The sequence below is a fragment of the Phascolarctos cinereus genome, unplaced genomic scaffold, assembly GCF_003287225.1.
Source record: "Phascolarctos cinereus isolate Bilbo 61053 unplaced genomic scaffold, phaCin_HiC Scaffold_4;HRSCAF=312, whole genome shotgun sequence".
NCBI lineage: Eukaryota > Metazoa > Chordata > Mammalia > Diprotodontia > Phascolarctidae > Phascolarctos > Phascolarctos cinereus.
The window spans coordinates 674055529-674071690 of NW_027555847.1; the positions used below are offsets into that span (position 1 = coordinate 674055529).

The 16162-nt window shown below is 44.8% G+C and overlaps 1 protein-coding gene across 1 annotated transcript in view; it reads right to left on the reverse strand.

The window, feature by feature from the left end:
* Positions 1-8086: 8086 nt before the first annotated feature.
* Positions 8087-16162, reverse strand: part of PCSK4 (proprotein convertase subtilisin/kexin type 4) — a 34965-nt gene continuing 26889 nt past the window's right edge. Inside the window, 9 exon segments of the mRNA XM_021008956.2 lie at positions 8087-8351; positions 8353-8639; positions 9024-9143; positions 9331-9455; positions 11765-11944; positions 13042-13159; positions 13246-13349; positions 13775-13875; positions 14239-14451. Of these exon segments, the coding sequence (XP_020864615.2) occupies positions 8097-8351; positions 8353-8639; positions 9024-9143; positions 9331-9455; positions 11765-11944; positions 13042-13159; positions 13246-13349; positions 13775-13875; positions 14239-14451 (1503 nt within the window). The 3' untranslated portion in view covers positions 8087-8096.

The following is a 16162-nucleotide window of genomic DNA, read 5'->3' on the forward strand; positions in this document are numbered from 1 at the left end:
CAGCCCTTCAGTATCTTTTCTGGGGCTCAGTGGTCTTAGATTATTTTAAAATAGTATTTTATTTTTTCCAATTACATGTAAAGAGAATTTTAACATTCATTTTTTAAATAAAATTTTGAATTCCAAATTTTCTCTCTCCTTCTTTTCCTTCCCCCTTCCCTAAGACAGTAAGCAATTGGATATAGGTTATATATGTGCAATCATGTAACACCTATTTCCTTCAACCTTCAATTGCAATATTAGTCATATAGCAAAAGAAACAGTTTGTAAAAAATATTAGTTTGTAAAAGGAAAAAAAAAACACAAAAATAGATAAAGCAAAAATGGTGTGCTTCGATTTGCATTCAGACTCCATCAGTTCTTTTTCTGGAGGTGGATAGCATTTTCCACCATGAAGCTTTTGGAATTGTCTTGGATCCTTGTATTGCTGAGTTAGGCTATTTTGTGTAGGTGTTAGGACTGTTGTCCCTTTGGCTTCCCCAACCTTAGTGAGTCAGGAGCTCCAGACCAAGCCTTTTTAGATCTGACAAGTCTCTTAATCACCTATGGGGTCAGAGCACTGTGCTGAGTCAGTGCGGGGTAGGAAGGGGAGGTGCTTGCTGTCCTGGAGCTCACCCCATCCCACTGAGATAAGAAGCTTACCAGCTGAATATAGAGGCAAAAAATTTTAAATTAAATATTAGCAAATAGATTATAGCAACTTTTCACAAGAATAATACACTATGACCTGGTAGGATTTATGCCAGGAATGCAGTACTGGTTCAATATTAAGAAAACTATTAGCATAATTGTTCATAACAACAAAACTAACAGAAACCACATGATCATCACAATAGATGTGGAAAAAGCTTTTGACAAAATACAACACCCATTCCTATTAAAAACACTAGAGAGCACAGGAATAAGTGGAGTCTTCCTTAAAATAATAAGTAGTGTCTACCTAAAACATTCAGCAAGTATCATATGTATAGGGACAAGCTAGAAGCATTTCCAATAAGATCGGGGGTGAAACAAGGATGTCCATCATCACTGCTGTTGTTCAATATCCTACTGGAAACGTTAGCTCTAGCAATAAGAGAAGAAAAAGAAATTGATGGTATTCGAATAGGCAAAGAAGAGACAAAGCTATCCCTCTCTGCAGATGACATGATGATATACTGAGAGAATCCTAGAGAATCAAGTAAAAAACTACTTGAAATAATAAACAACTTTAGCAAAGTTGCAGGCTATAAAATAAACCCACATAAATCATTAGCATTTCTATGTTTTACCAACAGAGCCCAACAGCAAGAGATAGAAAGAGAAGTCCCATTTAAAAATTACTGTAGACATTATAAAATATTTAGGAGTCTACCTACCGAAACAAACCCAGGAACTCTATGAACACAATAACAAAACACTTTTCACACAAATAAAGTCAGATTTAAATAATTGAAAAAACATCAGTTGCTCATTGGTAGGCTGAGCTAATATAATAAAAATGACAATTCAACCTAAGCTAATTTACTTATTTGGTGCCATACCAATCAAACTACCAAAAAATTATTTTATAGAGCTAGAAAAAATAATAAGATTTGTTTGGAAGAATAAAAGGTCCAGAATATCAAGGGAACTAATGAAAAGATGCAGGGGAAGGTGGCCTAGCCATTTCAGATCTTAAATTGTATTATAAAGCAGCAATCATCAAAACTCCTTGGTACTGGCTAAGAAATAGAGTGGTGGATCAGTGGAATAGGTTAGGTATGCAAGACACAGTAGTCAATGACTATACTAATCTACTATTTGATAAACCCAAAGACCCCAGCTTCTGGGATAAGAACTCACTATTTGACAAAACTGCTGGGAAAACTGGAAAAGAGTATGGCAGAAACTAGGCATAGACCAAAATATCATACCATATGCCAAAGTCAAATGTGTTCCTGAATTAGATATAAAGGTAGATACTACAAGCAAACTAGGAGGGCAAGGAATCGTCTACCTATCAGATTTATGGAAAACAGAAGAATTCATGACCAAATAGGAGATAGAGAACATTGCGAAATGCAAAATGGATAATTTTGATTACATTAAATTGAAGAATTTTTGCACAAAGTCGATGCAACCAAGATTAGAAGGAAAGTAGAAAATTGGGAAAGAATTTTTACAACCAGTGTCTCTGATAAGGACCTCATTTCTAAAATATATAAAGAATTAGGTCAAATTTATAAGAATACAAGTCATTCCTTAACTGATAAATGGTCAAAGGATATGAGTAGGCAGTTTTCAGATGAAGAAATTAAAGTCATCTATAATCATATGAAAAAATGCTCTAAATCACTATTGGCCCATTGATTAAAGAAACGTAGAGCAAAACAACTCTGAGGTACCACATCACACCTATCAGACTGGCCAACATAACAAAGCAGGAAAATGATAAATGGTGAAGATGTAAGGAAAATTGGAACACTAATGCATTGTTGGTGGAGTTGTGAACTGATCTAACCATTTTGGAGAGCAATTTGGAACTATGCCCAAAGGGCTATAAAAATGTGCATACCCTTTGACCCAGTAACAGTACTTCTAGAGCTGTATCCCAAAGAGATATGGGAAAAGGACCTACATGTACAAAAATATTTAAAGCAGCTCTTTGTGGTGGCAAAGAATTGGAAATTGAGAGGATGCCCATCCATTGGGGAATGGCTGAACAAGTTGTGGTATATGAATGTAATGGAATACTATTGCGCTATAAGAAATGATGAGCTGGCAGACTTTAGAAAAACCTGGAAAGACTTGTATGGTCTGATGCTGAGTGAAGTGAGACGAACCAGGAGAACGTTGTACACAGTAACAGTCACATTGTGCAATGACTAACTTTGATAGACTTAGCCCTTCTCAGCAATGCAATCTAAGACATCTCCAAAGGTGTGCTATTCACATCCAAAGAAAGTACTATGGAGTTTGAATGTAGATCGAAGCATACTATTTGCTGGGGTTTTTTTCTTCTGTTTTGTTTTCTCTTTCTTGTGGTTCCTCCTATTGGTTCGAATTCTTCCTTACACCATCACTGATGTGAAAATATGTTTAACAGAAATGTATACGTATAGCCTATATCAGATTGCGCACTGTATTGGGGAGGGAGGTAGGGAGGGGAGGGGAGAAAAATTCAAAATTCAAAAGTTTATGAAACAGTGGATAGAACACCGGCCCTGAAGTCAGGAGGACCTGACTTCAAATCTCAGACCAAACACTTGACACTTACTAGCTGTGTGACCCTGGGCAAGTCACTTAACCCCAATTGCCTAAAAAAGGGGGGGAAAATGTAAAAAAAAAAAAAGCTTATGGAAGTGATTGTTGATAAATCAAAATAATAAAAAAAAAGACACTTTCCAGCTGTAATGTGCAACATTACATGATAAGCCTATGGAAGAGTTTCAAAACAAGGGGCTTTACGAGGTCCGGCGGGAAAAGCCATTTGTGTATGCGTTTTGACTGGGGCAAGGTAAGGGAAAGCTGCTGCCTGGAGGAATTAACCTTTGTATTGAGCTTCAAGGGGATGGTAGGCATTAATTAACTTAGGAGGGTTGGGGTAAGAGGTCTAGGGAATATTACAAAGAAATGAAGATGGGAGTAGTCCATTCTGACTGGAGTATAGAGTGCAAGAACAAGGTGATCTGTTTTCAATTCTGTCTCTTCCCCCTTGGCATCACAGTCCATCCAAATACACAGACAACTGCCACGTTCCATCCCTCCCCCCAGGACCTTCAACCTCCCTTTGTAAGGCAGGGTGCCCAGTTCCCTTCATCATCCTAATCACCCTTCTCTGGATGCGCTCCAACTTGTCAATGTTTTTCCTAAAACATGGCGCCCAGAATTGAACAGAGTCCTTGAGTAGTCTGACAGGAGCTATTGTGGACGCTAGAGCCCCTCTCAATGTAGTATAAAGCCACAGTGGTCTTTCTGGCTACCATATCACTCAATTCATCACACTGAGTTTGCAGGTGACTAGAACGACCAGATCTTTTTATTTTTAAAAGTTCTCTTATTATTCATTTAATAATCATAATGAAATTTATAGCTGCTCTTTTTGTGGTGGCCAAGAGTTGGAAATCAAGGGGATGCCCATCAACTGGGGAATGTTGAACACCTTGTGGTATACAATTGTAATGGCATACTACTGTGCTATAAGAAATGATAAGCAAGCTAATTTCAGAAGAGCCTGGAAAGACTTATATGAACTGATGCAAAGTGAATTGAGCAGAACCAGGAGAACATGGTACATAATAATAACAATACTGTATAATGATCAATTGTGAATGACAGCAATACATTGATCTAAGACAATTCTCCACAATGAACTGATCAAGTCTGAATGCAGATCAAAGTGTACTGTTTTTCACTTTCTGTATTTTTTTTCATTTTTTTTCCTTTTGGGTCTGTGTCTTCTTTCCAACATGACTGATATGGTAATATGTTTTGCAGGATTGAACATGTGTAGCATTTGTCAAATTGTCTACTATCTCAGAGAAGGAGGGAGAGAGAAAATTTGGAGCTCAAAAAATTTTTGAAACAAATCTTAAAAATTGTCTTTACATGTAGCTGGAGAAAGAGTGAGCAGGATACTCTTAGAAAAACTTGGGAAGACTTATATGAACTGATGCAAAGTGAAATAAGCAGAACCAGTAGAACATTATGCATTTTAAAAGCAATATTGTACAATGATCAGGAGTGTTTGGAGTATTCAAGGACTAGCACCTCTGGTAGAAAGACTTGCCGAGCCCTTTTCAGGGCTATTCATATACCTTTGGTGTCTACCTGGCTCTCAACTCTCACCTGTAGCATGCACAGTGGCTACACCTACATAAACTGTTCAGGCAGACAAGCTAAACCAGGCTGAGGGTAACTGCTGGGCCTTAAACCTATCAATGAGTTAGTGGGATGTCTGCCCCAGGCACGTGAAGACTGTCCCTGATGATGGATGCATGAGAACAATTTGTTCCAAGCGGCTAAAGCAAGCACTGTGGAGCACTAAGAGCTTGGTCAGACATCTAAGATGCCAAGGTCATCCACTGTATCCCAGGCCATCGGCAGCCATCTTGATTTTTGTCTTGCCACTTGACTTCCATGAATCTGAAAGAGAAAGTGAAGCTGATGACTTTGTGCCTCACTTAAATCCAATTTATCGGTAAGTCAGGACATCACCCATGATATCACTGGTCCTCTTCAAAAACAAAGGACAAACAACAACCACGATCCATTGTGTTGACATAGCTATTCTTAGCAATACAGTGATGCAAGACAGTTTCGAAGGACTTATAATAAAAAGTGCTATCCACATAGCAGAGAGAAAGAACTGATGGAGTCTGAATGCAGACTGAAGCATACTTTTTTAAAAATTTCATTTTTCTTGTTTTTTTAAGGGGGGGTCTACATTTTCTTTTGTAACATAGTTAATATGGAAATGTTTTCCATGGCTGCACATGTATAATCTATATCAAATTGATTGCCTTCTCAAGGAGGGGGGAAGAGAGAGAGAGGGAGGGAGGAAGGGAGAGAAAATTTGGAATTCAACATTTTTAAAAAAGCAAATGTTAAAAAAATTTATATGTAATTAAGAAAAAAATCATAAGCAAAACTTCTCATAAATATATAGAATTAGGAATTCAAAAATTTTCATGAATGTTTCTTTAGTATTTGACAAAATAGGAGCAATCCTGTTCTGTGTATTCCTGAACCCACTGCTTCAAGGCACACAGAGGCAGTTAGGTGATGCGGTAGAGAGGGCACAGGGCCTGGAGTCAGGAAGACCCCAGTTAAAATTTGACCCCACACACCAGCCATGTGACCTTGGGCAAATCACTTAGCTTCTGTCTCAGTTTCCTCAACTGTAAAATGGGGGTCATAACACCTATCTCCCAGGGTTGTTGAGAGGATCAAATGAGATAATATTTGTGTGTTTTTATTTTTAGATAATACTTGTAAAGCACTTAGCATGGTGCCTGGCACATAGATACTTATTAAATGCTTATGTCTTCCTTTCGTTCTGTGGGCCCAGCCTTACCCACAGACTCTTTTCACTGGCAGCATTGTGGCCTCCACAGACTAGTAGCAAAGGCACAGGTTGGAGTCACGACACCTGGGTTCTCAGTCCTCGGCTTATCCACTGGCTCCGTGTATGACCTTTGGCTAATCACTTGCCTCTCTTTGGAGCTTAGCTGTAAAATGGGGATAATTGTACCTACAGGAACTCCCTCCCTCCCAGGTAGGATCAAATGAGAACCAATCATAGGACCATAGGATTTAGAACTGGAAAGGCACCTTGGAGATAGCAAAAGTGAGTCCTAGAGGGAAGTGATTTATCTAAGTTTATCCAAGATTGATCTAGTCAGTGTGGAGAGGCTGGATGGCTCCCAGTCTGGTGTTTGGGGAACTGTCCAGATGGCACTAGGCTTGCAATTGGGTACTTGTGCCTTGTACAGAGGAGACTTTTTTTTTTTGGAGGCAGTTGGGGTTAAATTACTTCCCTGAGTTCAGATTTAAACTCAGGTCCTCCTGACCCCAGGGCCAGTGCTCCATCCACTGTGCCACCTAGCTGCCCCCATAGCAGACTCTTAATAAATATCAATATATTATAAAATGTGATAATATATGTAAAGAGCTTTGTGAACGTTAACGGACTATACCAATGTTAGCTATTATTTTTTGAACTGAAAGCGCCTGATAAGATAACAGATGGGAAGTCCACATTGGAGAGATTTTGGAAAGACAGGTACACTAACGCTCAGGTGGGGTAGCCATGAATTGGTCAACCATTCTGGAAAGTGATTTAGCATTGTGGGAAGAAAGTGATTAAAATGTCCATACCCTCTGACCCAGAGATTCCATTATGAGGCACACAGCATCTACAATCCCTACAGCACCTTCCTCTGGCTGCTGTCCGGTTTGTCAATGTCCTTCCTAAATATGGCATTCAGAACTGAACGGAGTGAGAAAAATGACAAAAAGAACCATCTACACAGCAAAGGAGAGCAGCTTTTTTTTCATAGTAACAAAAAACCGGAAGCAAAGTAGATGCCAGTAGATTAGGGAATGACCAAATAAGTTATGGTACACGAATGTATTTGAATATTACTGTGCTGTAATAAATGATAAATGATGAAGAGAGAAGCATGGAAGATTTAAATGATGCAGAGTGAAGCAAGCAAAGCCAGGAAAATAACATACCCAGTAACTACCACAAGGCAAATGAAAAGAACAATGAGATGAACAAAACTGAGCTTCAAAGCCCTAATGGCCAAGCTTGCCGCAAAGGAGAGCTATGAGAAGTTGCCTCCTTTGCTTCTTTGTAAGAGTAGGGGATTGCAGGTGTAGACACTGCATATGTTCTCACCCTCCCTCCCCAATATGTGGGTTAATTTCGCTGAATTATTTTTTTCTCCTCTTTTTTTGTTCTTTGTCATGAGGGATTGCTGGGTACCAGGAAGGGATACATTGAGGAAGTAGGTGATGTAAAAAACAAAAGATCTCCATAAAAATCAATTTTTTAAAAAAGTGCTTTGTAACCCTGAAAGTACTCAAGATCTGAATATCATTACCTCTCTGGCTCCAACACTGAAGTTCTAAAAGAATTTTTAAAAATGCCAGTGGCCAGGATGTCATAAATCTGAGCTTTGCTGCTGATGGCAGGCATATGCTTTTTTTCCCCATTTGGGCCCTTGAAGCCTTCATCTGTAGACCCAGTGACAACCCCAGGCCCAACACACACAGTCACCCTCCCCCCTCAAAAGGAAGAAAGACGACAAGCTTTGTATTAATCTTTATTAGCAAACAGGAAGCCAGCCCTCAAACTGGGCCCAGGTGCCTTAATCCCTATGAGTCCCCCTCCCTTCTACTCTGCAAGACCAGGGAAAGAGAACTCAAGCCAAGGGACAGTTCCACCTTGGCTCCCAAATACCAGGGGAAGGGGAACTGGAGTCCAGGCAGAAGAAGCTCAGCAGGTTCATCGGCCCAGAAAATCCAGGTACTAGGGCACAGGGGATAGCACGTGGAGGCCCCCCTACCCCCACCCAGACAATCTGTGCTCCGGCCGCAGCGGAGAGGTCTAGCCGCAGCTGAGAGGTCTAGCCAGGGGAGGAGCCGTCACTGTCTAGGTCTGAGGCTGAGTTGGAAGCTGCGGCCATGCCAGGGCTAGTCGTCCGGGAGGGCAGGTAGGCTGGGCTGGGCCCAGGGCCAGCCCCGGCCTGGTGACGGCTGCCTAGGCTCATCCACAGCAGCTGACAGCTGAAGTAGAGAGTGCAGAAGAAAAGGGGAATACCACAGGCCGTGGCCAGGATCACCAGCGTCTTCTTCTTCAGCTGCTCTGGCTGCGCCGGGGGGTAAAGAGCTGGTGAGCTGGGACAGTGACAGACGTAGCGAGGGGGTGATTGGGGGTGGGGAGCAGGAATGAGTCCGCTTGTCCAAGATGTAGTGGGGTGGGCAGGCTGTACAGGCATGGGCCGAATGGCCTTGACATGTATAGCAGGAAGGGTGGCAGCTGGCACAGATCCGGACCTTGGAGGCAGGTCCAGCTTCCGAGGTCCAGCCCCTGCGAGTCCAGTTGAAATATCGAGGAGGGCAATAGGAGAGGCAGATATGGCCCAGGATGTAGTAGGGGCTGATGCACTCTGCAGGAAAAGTGGAACGCAGAGAGATAATACAACCAAACACACTAACAGTAAGATGAATGAGGCAGCCACAGGGATAGATTTGAGGGATCTAGTGATGTTTGCTATATTATTCAGGGAGGCTGGGTCATAGAATCACAGGATCACAGATTTATAGCTAGAAGGGACTCTAAAGGTCTGTTATTAAGTGCACCCACCCCTCCCTCCTCAGGCTGAGGCACAGAAAGATTAAATGATTTGCCCAAGGTCATGCAGCTAGTACCAGGTCTTCCTGACTTTATACCCAGTGCCCTCTCCAATCCACTAGACTGGGCCATAGCCGCCCCTGTTCCCAAAATCTCCCCCATGGTCTGAGGTGTCCAGGTACCAGGGCCTGTCACTTACCTTGGCACAGCCCCTTGGTGTTGAGGCGCAAGCATTCACTGGTAACCTGCGTGCTCAGTTTCCGGGCCAACATGTCCTCCTCAGTCCCATACAGAATCAGAGTATAGCTCTGAAGGGTCCCTGGGCAGTGTGAGGTGGGGAATGGGGTGAGGGGAGGCGGAGAGGATAATGATTATAGTGGGGAGACTAGGGGTGGGAGTATCTTCGCTAAGAGCAGGAGGAAACCCAAGCCTCAAGGGCAGAACCTGGAGAGGTTCTAGAAAGCCATCCCCTCCCGTCCCACCTCCCCTCTCTCCCCAGGCCTCACCAAAGTTATAATAATAGCCTTTGTTCTCCAGTTCCAGGGTCCAGATGCCCTGTGGGTTCTCATCCCAGAAGTGTGTGGACATGAAGACCCAATTCTTATAACCCCGGCTGCTGGTGTCATAGGGCCTGAAGGAGGGAGAATGAGCTGCTTTGGGGAGAGCAGATGTGGAGAACACCAAGGTTGGAGGACAGCAGGGTGGCCAAATGGATAGAGCTTTGGCCTTGGAGTCAGGAAGGACTCCAGTTCAAATCTGGTCTCAGACACTTGTTAGCTATGTGACCCTGGGCAAGTCATTTAACCTCAGCCTCAGTTTCCTCATCTGTAAAATGGAGACAGTAACAGCGCCTACCTCCCAGGGTTGTTGTAAAGATGAAGCAACATTTATAAAACCCTTTGTAAACTTTAAAACACTATACAAATGCTATTATTACCAGGAAGAGGTCTGGGCAGTGTGGGGAGAAGGGAGGGGACCAGGGAAGTTCTAAACTGCAGTCAGGCCCTTATCATCTTGCCTGAACTATTTTAAGATAACTGGTGGAGAGCAGTTTGAACTGCTTCTAGAATCTCTCCATCTCCACAGGCTGCCTAAAGAATCTTCCTGATGCATGACTCTTACTTATCCTGTTACTTGTTTCAAAAAACACACAAAACCCCCAAAACTGTTAGTTCCACACTGCTGCCAGTTCAAGTATAAATTCCTGATCCTAGCATTCAAGGCCCTTCCCCATCTGGCTCCAGCCTCCCTGGTCTCATCTCCTCCCCTTCCTGTACTCTACAGGCCCATCAAATTCGACCAGGCCCTCCCTTCTCCATTCTCTTCCCTATATCTCCCCTTGAAGGGCTCCCTCCCCTCCATCCCCATCTCCATCTGCTGAAGGGCCTCCCTTCCTTCAAGGACTAAGTCAGGTGTGGTGTCTGCCAGGAAGCATCCCTGATTCCTTCAGGTGCCACAGCCACAGAATCACAGAATTTCAGAGTTGAAAGAGGCCACTATGTGCCTCTGTGGCTAAGGGCACAGACTTGGAATCAGAAAGAATGGAGTTCAAATTCTGCCTCACCATGTGACTCTGGACAAAGTTACTAAATCTCTCAGCCTGTTTCCTTTCCATTCCATTCTCTACAAAATTGCCAGAATAATCTTCCTGAAGCATAGCTCTGACCCAGTCATTGCCTGCTGAAAAATCTCCAGTAGTTTCCCTAGGGTAAAGTACCAACCCCTAGGGTTGGTCCTTAGAGCCCTTCTCGATGTGGCTTCAGCCAGTCTTTCCAGATTTATGTTACATCCCTCCCTTTGACCCAATCCAGTCTGTATTCTAGCCAGACTTGCCTGCTCACCACTCCCTGTATGCGATATTTCATGTCCTTTCTCTATGCCCTTGTTTCAAGCTGTCCCTTTGTGTCTGGAATGTGTTCCCTTCTCCTCTTAGAATGTCTAATACCCTCAGAGCTCACCCCCAGGGCCACCACCCACGACAGGTTCTTCCTGATCCTTTCTCCCACCCCCACTCCCCACCAGCCCCAAGTGCCTCTCTCCCACCTTGAAATTGCCTCGTTTTTTACTTTGTATATGTTCATATTTAATATATATGTCCTCAAGGTTATGTCAGGATAAAATGAAATCATATTTGTAAAGCACTTTGCAAACCTTCATGTGCTATAGAAATGCTAGCTTGACTGGGATTGAAGATACTGTTATCTCCCTCAATAGAATGTAAGTTCCTTACATTCCCTTTGTACATTGTTTTTGTCTTTGCATTTCCAATGCCTGGTAGGCACTTAATAAATGCTTCTTGACAGGTCACCCAGCTTTTTACTTAAAGAACTCGTACAAAGGAGATTGGAACTGAATCAGCCTCCAGATAGGGTCTGCTCAGAGCAACCCGCTGTAGGTCAGATTCTGTATCACACCTCCTTATTCCTATTTGCTGTGCCTCTCAATGCAGTTAAAGATCATATTCTCCTCTCCCTCTTTTTAGAAATCAGGACAACATTTGCCTTTCTCTGGTCCTTGAACACCTCTCCCATTCTCCATAATCTGTCCAAGGTCCCTAGCAGTGGCTACACAATCCAATCTGCCGGCTGGCTCAGTTCCCTGCCAAGGTCACAGTTGACTTGGGCCAAGTGGGTTGAACTCATCAGTTATTTGTCCTTCCTCTCATTTTCTGTACATTGTCTTTTATGAAGTTCGTTAGTCAGTTGTCTCATGTAGACACATTACTTTCTAGGTCCTCCAACTTTTCAAAGCCAGATCTCCCCCTTTGCGTTGATCTCCCTTAAGTCAGTGTTGTATTTGACCTCGTCCTAACCCCATCCCCACCTTTAACCCCTGTTAGAGCCTCAGCTCCTTGAGGGCAGGACCTCTGTCCTATTTATTGTTGTATCCCCTGCACAAGGACGATGAATGGGAATTGAATTAAACTGAGACTGAGCTGACCTGACTGCCACCAGGGTGGAATGTGTGCCCATGGGGCTGGTGAGCGTTATCTCCAGGTCACCTCGGCGACTGTAGGTGAGTGACAGCTGTACCTGGACATGCTCCAGGGAGCGGATGTGAAGTTCTTCCCCTTGGCAGGCTGACACATTTCGGCTAATGTGCATCTTCGGCTCAATGGGACTGCCCAGAGATGGAGTTGGGGATGAGAATGCAGGGGTCATATGGAGCTGAGACCCTCTTCACCCTGGGGTGGGGCCAGAAGCAGGGGAGCATGCAGGAAAGTGACCGGGACCCAGGGCAGGCATTGAGAGACTCAGAGAATGTCAGAGTTAGGTGGGTCCTTAGAACACAGAATGTCAGGGCTAGGAGAGGGATCTTAGAACACAAAGTGTCAGAGCTGGGAGAGGGAGCTTAGAACACAAAGTGTCAGAGCCTAAAGGGCCTCTAGAACACAGAATGTGAAAACTAGGAGGGGCTTTAGAAGAGATAATGTTAGAGGTGGAAGGGGAGAATCTTTAAAACCTATCTATTCCAACCTTAGCACCACCAAGCTAATATAGCAAGTCAGTGGTAGAACCTAGGCCTCTTGACTCCCAAACTCTTTCCACCATGCTTCTTACACTAGATTTGTGTTTTAACAGGATGAACAAGAAAGGCCTGGGGGCACTGGCCCTGGAAAGAAAGGAGGGAGGGAGGGAAGGAAGGAAGGAAGGAAGGAAGGAAGGAAGGAAGGAAGGAAGGAAGGAAGGAAGGAAGGAAGGAAGGAAGGAAGGAAGGAAGGAAGGAAAGAAAGAAAGAAAGAAAGAAAGAAAGAAAGAAAGAAAGAAAAAGAAAGAAAGAAAGAAAGAAAGAAAGAAAGAAAGGCAGGCTTAGGGGAAGATAATGAAAAGCATGAGAAGGGAGCCAGACGAGGACAGCAAATGGGAGGAATAGTCATTTAGGGGGTCAGGAGGGTCACAGGACCACAGGGCAAGGGGAGAGATGGGAAGAAGGCAGCAAAGGCCACAGACTCCTACCACCCTTTACTACGCTCAGCACAGCACAATGGAAAGCGTAGAGATGCTGAGTCTGACGACACGGGTTTGAGTCTCAAACCTGCTCTCTCTCCTAGCTGTGTAACCTTGAACAATCCGGCCCTATTCTGAGCTTTAGTTTCTTCATCTACAGAATGAGGGTCTTGGACCCCTTCCAGCTCTAAACAGTCGTTATATAAAGCACAGGGGCTAGGGGTGCATGTCAGGGAGGGGGGGTGGGAAAGCCGGGGAGGGGGGCCTCACGTGGGAGTGCTGACGATCTTGATGGAACATATCAGCTGGGGTTGGGTCATAGTCCACTTCTTGGCCAAATCCACCAGCAGCCCACCATCCAGCAGCCCATAGCCATAGTGGTGGCTTACTGTGGGGAGACAGGCGAGGGACAATCTGTTTCTTGGCCCTGGGATCCAGGGCAGGCCCTCCGGGGCCCCTCCCCCAACCCCTCACCTCTGCGTCCCACTCCGTTGGTGGCCCAGTCCTCAGCCTGCAGTTGGGCTGGCTTGGAAGCCCTCACCACTAGATGTTGCATGTCCCTCCAGGTAAGGAAAGGGCTATGGATGAGAGGACAAGGTCAGGCATGGGGGAAAGGAAAGGGAAAAACTGAGGTTCTGAAAGGAGACAGGGGTAGGAGGGACAAGAGACAGGGCTAAACTGGAGGAAGAAACTCAAATAACATGCGATATCACAGGTGGGAGGGCCCTTAGAACCCAGGACGTCAGGGCTGGGAAGGGATCTTAGAGCACATATGTCAGAACTAGTAGGGATCTTAAAACATAGAATGTCAGGGCTGGAAAAATACAGAATGTTGGTGGTAAAAGGCTTTACAGATCATTTGGTCCAACCCTCCCACTTTACAGATGAGGAAACTGAAACCCAGGAAGGGGCAGTAACTTCACTAATGCCCCCTGTGAAGGAAAGGCCCTTTAGGGAAAGAGGTGGAGGTGATGAAGTACTGACCCAGCCAGGATTCACCTACTTGGCCTCCAGGGCAAGGGCAATCATGCCAGCAGCCAGTGGGGCGGAGGCTGACGTTCCTGTGTGCTTATCTGTGCATTTATGGTGCAGGTCTGTGGTCACCTGGAAAAAGGTGGTTGGAGGTGGAGGGTGGAGAGGAAAGCTGTGCCACCAACCACAGATCCCCAGGCTGGGGAGGCCTGGGGCCGGGCAAGTAAGCAGGTAGGGGCAGCCACTAGGGGAGCAAAACAGCTGCCATGGAGCGTGCGTGTGTGTATGTGTGTGTGTGTGCGCGCACGTGCATGTGTGTGTGTATGTGCGTGTGCGTGTGTGTGCATGCATGTGTATGTGGTGTGTGTATGTGTGTAGTGTGCGGGCATATGTGTTGCATGTGTGTGCTGTGTGCATGGCATGTGCATGTGCGTGCTTGTATGTGTGTGTGTGTGTGTGTGTGTGTTGTAGCGGCACGGGTGGGGCGACACTCACGATCTGCCGGTCGTTACTGAGGCCGCTGCTGAAGGTGGTGGTGAGGGTGGAGGCGCATGCCTCACTGTACCAGGGGACGAGGCCATGCTGGGTCGTGCTGCCCACGGACAGTGTGTGGATGCTATTGGTGTAGCCATCGCAGTTGCAGTTGTCGAAGTGAAGGCCGCCATTGCCCGAGGCCCACACAAACAGGGTGCCCAGGTTGCTTCGACCCTGGAAAACAGGTGGGACTGTGGAGTCAGTGGCATTGAGGGAAGTGGGGGACGATTGGGACATGGGAGAAAACGGTCACGGGATTTCCACCTGGAAGGTACCTTGGAACTGTAGCTCAATACCTTCCTCTTCCAAACTTCCAAATCTGGAAAATGGGACCCAGAGAGAGGAAAAGATTGGCCTGAGGTCACACCACTAAGTACGGAACAGAAGCCCAGGCTGTCAGAGTGCAGAGCCAGTGTTCAGCCCTATACACCAGGCTGCCTGGGCCATCCTTGTCCCCGAGGGCGAGGAGAGGTAGCAGGATCTCCCCTTCTGCCTAAGGAGTAAAGCAGGCTGCAATTGCACAGAGCACAGCAGAGTCAGGGGGGACAGATTGGGATCCCTCCCTGCTGAAGCTTCTCATTCATTCATTCAAAGAGGGGAGAAAGCACAGAATGGTTGAAAAAATAGCGAATCACTGAGAGGGTGAGGACCTGGGTCCACATCCTGGCTTTGTGAACTGTACAGTCAAGTCCCTTCTCCTATGTGGGCCTCAGTTTCTCTCATCTGTGAAATGAAGTGTTCCTAGAAGAACACTTAAGGACTCTGCCGGCTCTAAATATGATCCTATGACCTCTGTGAATCTGGGGGAATCATGTCATCATTTTACTCCTCTGAACCTCAGTTGCCCCATCTGTAAAATATGGGGGTTTGACTAGGTCAAGGAGCCTTTTTTTTCCATTTAAAAATAAGTTTAATTGATGTGTTTTGTTTTTTTAAAAACCACCATAATTTCCTCCAATATTCTTTCTCCCTTCCTTCCCAAGAGCCATCCCATATAACAAAGTTACTTTGTTATAATATAATAAATATTTTTAAATACAAAAAAAAGGAAAAAAATCAGTATAAGGGATCGATTCAGTGATAAAGTCCAAAGAATTTATGCAGCGCACAATGCCTGTTGACTACTCCCACCTCTGCAGAAGGGTGGGGTTGGAGCGTCTTCTCATATCTTGTAGAGGGCCGATCTTAAGAGTCTGATAAGGGTTTAAGATCCAAGGCAGAGTTTGACCTCTGCCCAGGCTTTTACCCGAAAGGGCTCAATGATTAAGAGGTACGGCTCTCCAATCCCTTCCTGATTAGGAGGTTCCTGAAACATTCCTTCTCACTCTTTGAACCTTAGATTTACACATTCACTCCTCTATGCAGGTGGCACCAAGGCACCTGGGAAAACCTTGGAATTTACAACCCAATCTAGGCACCCTGATAACGAGGAAATGTATGTTGTCACATCCTCAGCAGATGTTCTGGGGAGTATCTCACGGGGAGGACTCTTTGCAGTTAGGCTAGATTTCCTCTATATGTCCTGTACCCTCAGATGAATAAACGGAGTCAGTTTTCTGCTCCTCCTGGTCCTACTTCATGTCTTATTTCACGCCTCTCTGTTTGGTGGACAGTCTGGTTGCGGGCAACAACATCCCTTCTTTCCAGCCAGGTTCACTCTTCATAATTTTGCAACATTCCCTTTTGATTGTTCTGGGGTTGTTCTTTTCCATTTCCACTGCTGTCGTCTTGTGAGCCTTGTTTACCTGGTTCTGCTTACTTCATTTTGCATCAATTTGTGTAGCTCTCCCCATGTTTCTCTACACTTACCATATTTCTCATTTCTTACAATATAGTAATATTTCATTACAATCCTGTACCGCAATTTGTTTAGCCACTCCTCAGT